Source organism: Haliaeetus leucocephalus, unplaced genomic scaffold, assembly GCF_000737465.1.
Source record: "Haliaeetus leucocephalus isolate CR32 unplaced genomic scaffold, Haliaeetus_leucocephalus-4.0 Scaffold577, whole genome shotgun sequence".
Lineage (NCBI taxonomy): Eukaryota > Metazoa > Chordata > Aves > Accipitriformes > Accipitridae > Haliaeetus > Haliaeetus leucocephalus.
Genome location: NW_010973013.1, coordinates 765,088 through 766,103, shown reverse-complemented (window position 1 = coordinate 766,103; position 1,016 = coordinate 765,088). Strand labels below are relative to the sequence as shown.

The window sequence follows — 1,016 nt, the reverse complement described above, 5'->3', positions numbered from 1 at the left end:
CCGCCGACCGACACCCAGCCAGTCCCCAAGCGGCGAAAAAACCCTGCCCCCCCCACTTCCCAGTTCCTAAACTAGATGGGACGTCCCATGGTATGGAATACACTGTTGGCCAGTTTGGGTCAGGTGCCCTGGCTGGGCATGAGAAGCTGAAAAATCCTTGACTGTAGTCTAAACACTACTGAGCAACAACTGAAAACATCAGTGTTATCAACATTCTTCACATACTGAACTCAAAACATAGCACTGTACCAGCTACTAGGAAGACAGCTAACTACATCCCAGCTGAAACCAGGACACAGCCAACTATCCCAGTTAGATTACAAAAGCAGATACATAGTAATTTCTGCCCTGCCTCCCAATTAGGATTTGTCTGCAAAGCTAACGAAAACACACCACCTTTCCACTGGTGACATTCATTGCTACACAGAATCCTTTAAAACTAAATAATTTTGACATTTTTCTGTTGCTCAGCAACTAGGCACCTACATGGCAAGCACCAGTACCACCTCCAGCCTACCCAGGAAGGAAATGGCTTTGAACTGACAACCCACCAGTAGTTCAGAAGAGCTCAAGTAAGCTCAGGTCCGATTTAGAAACCTTACTTGAAAACGCGGTTGTTTACCACCACTATTGGGTGCCGCGACGACCCCGACACACGACACGCGATCCATTTACAAGGGCCAGCAGCCGCCTCGTCAGTTATCCAGCTCGCTTCCTACCCGCACCAAGGGCTCTGCGGAAGCCGGCAGCTCCGGCAGCGGGCGGGGAGCGGCCCGCAGCCCCCGCGGGGAGGGGTGACCTCACCGCCCGCACCGCTGTCCGGCAGCCTCCGGCACCGCTCCGCAGCTGCCCGGCGCTCGCCTCGTAGCTCAAAATGGAAGCCCGGCCCGCCCCACGTTTCGGGGCTCGCAGGCGGCGAGCCGCCCTCCGGCTCCCTCCCCCCCCCCCCCCCGCCAGCGCCGCCAGGGCGGCGGCTCCCGCCTCCACGTACGCGGCCAGCGCCGCTCCCCTCACGC

The 1,016-nt window shown here is 57.6% G+C and overlaps 2 protein-coding genes across 2 annotated transcripts in view; one reads left to right on the top strand and one right to left on the bottom strand.

Annotated features, from left to right (window-relative positions):
- The window catches only part of NVL (nuclear VCP-like), a 53,958-nt gene extending 53,349 nt beyond the window's left edge, over window positions 1-609 (top strand). Inside the window, exon 25 of the transcript XR_775025.1 lies at window positions 479-609. The gene's annotated coding sequence lies outside the window, so the exon portion shown is untranslated. The remainder of the gene's footprint in view (window positions 1-478) is intronic.
- DEGS1 (delta(4)-desaturase, sphingolipid 1) overlaps window positions 1-773 on the bottom strand; it is a 4,738-nt gene extending 3,965 nt beyond the window's left edge. The window contains exon 1 of the mRNA XM_010577696.1: window positions 623-773. Within this exon, the coding sequence (XP_010575998.1) occupies window positions 623-671 (49 nt within the window). The 5' untranslated portion in view covers window positions 672-773. The remainder of the gene's footprint in view (window positions 1-622) is intronic.
- Between the last annotated feature and the right edge of the window lie 243 nt (window positions 774-1,016).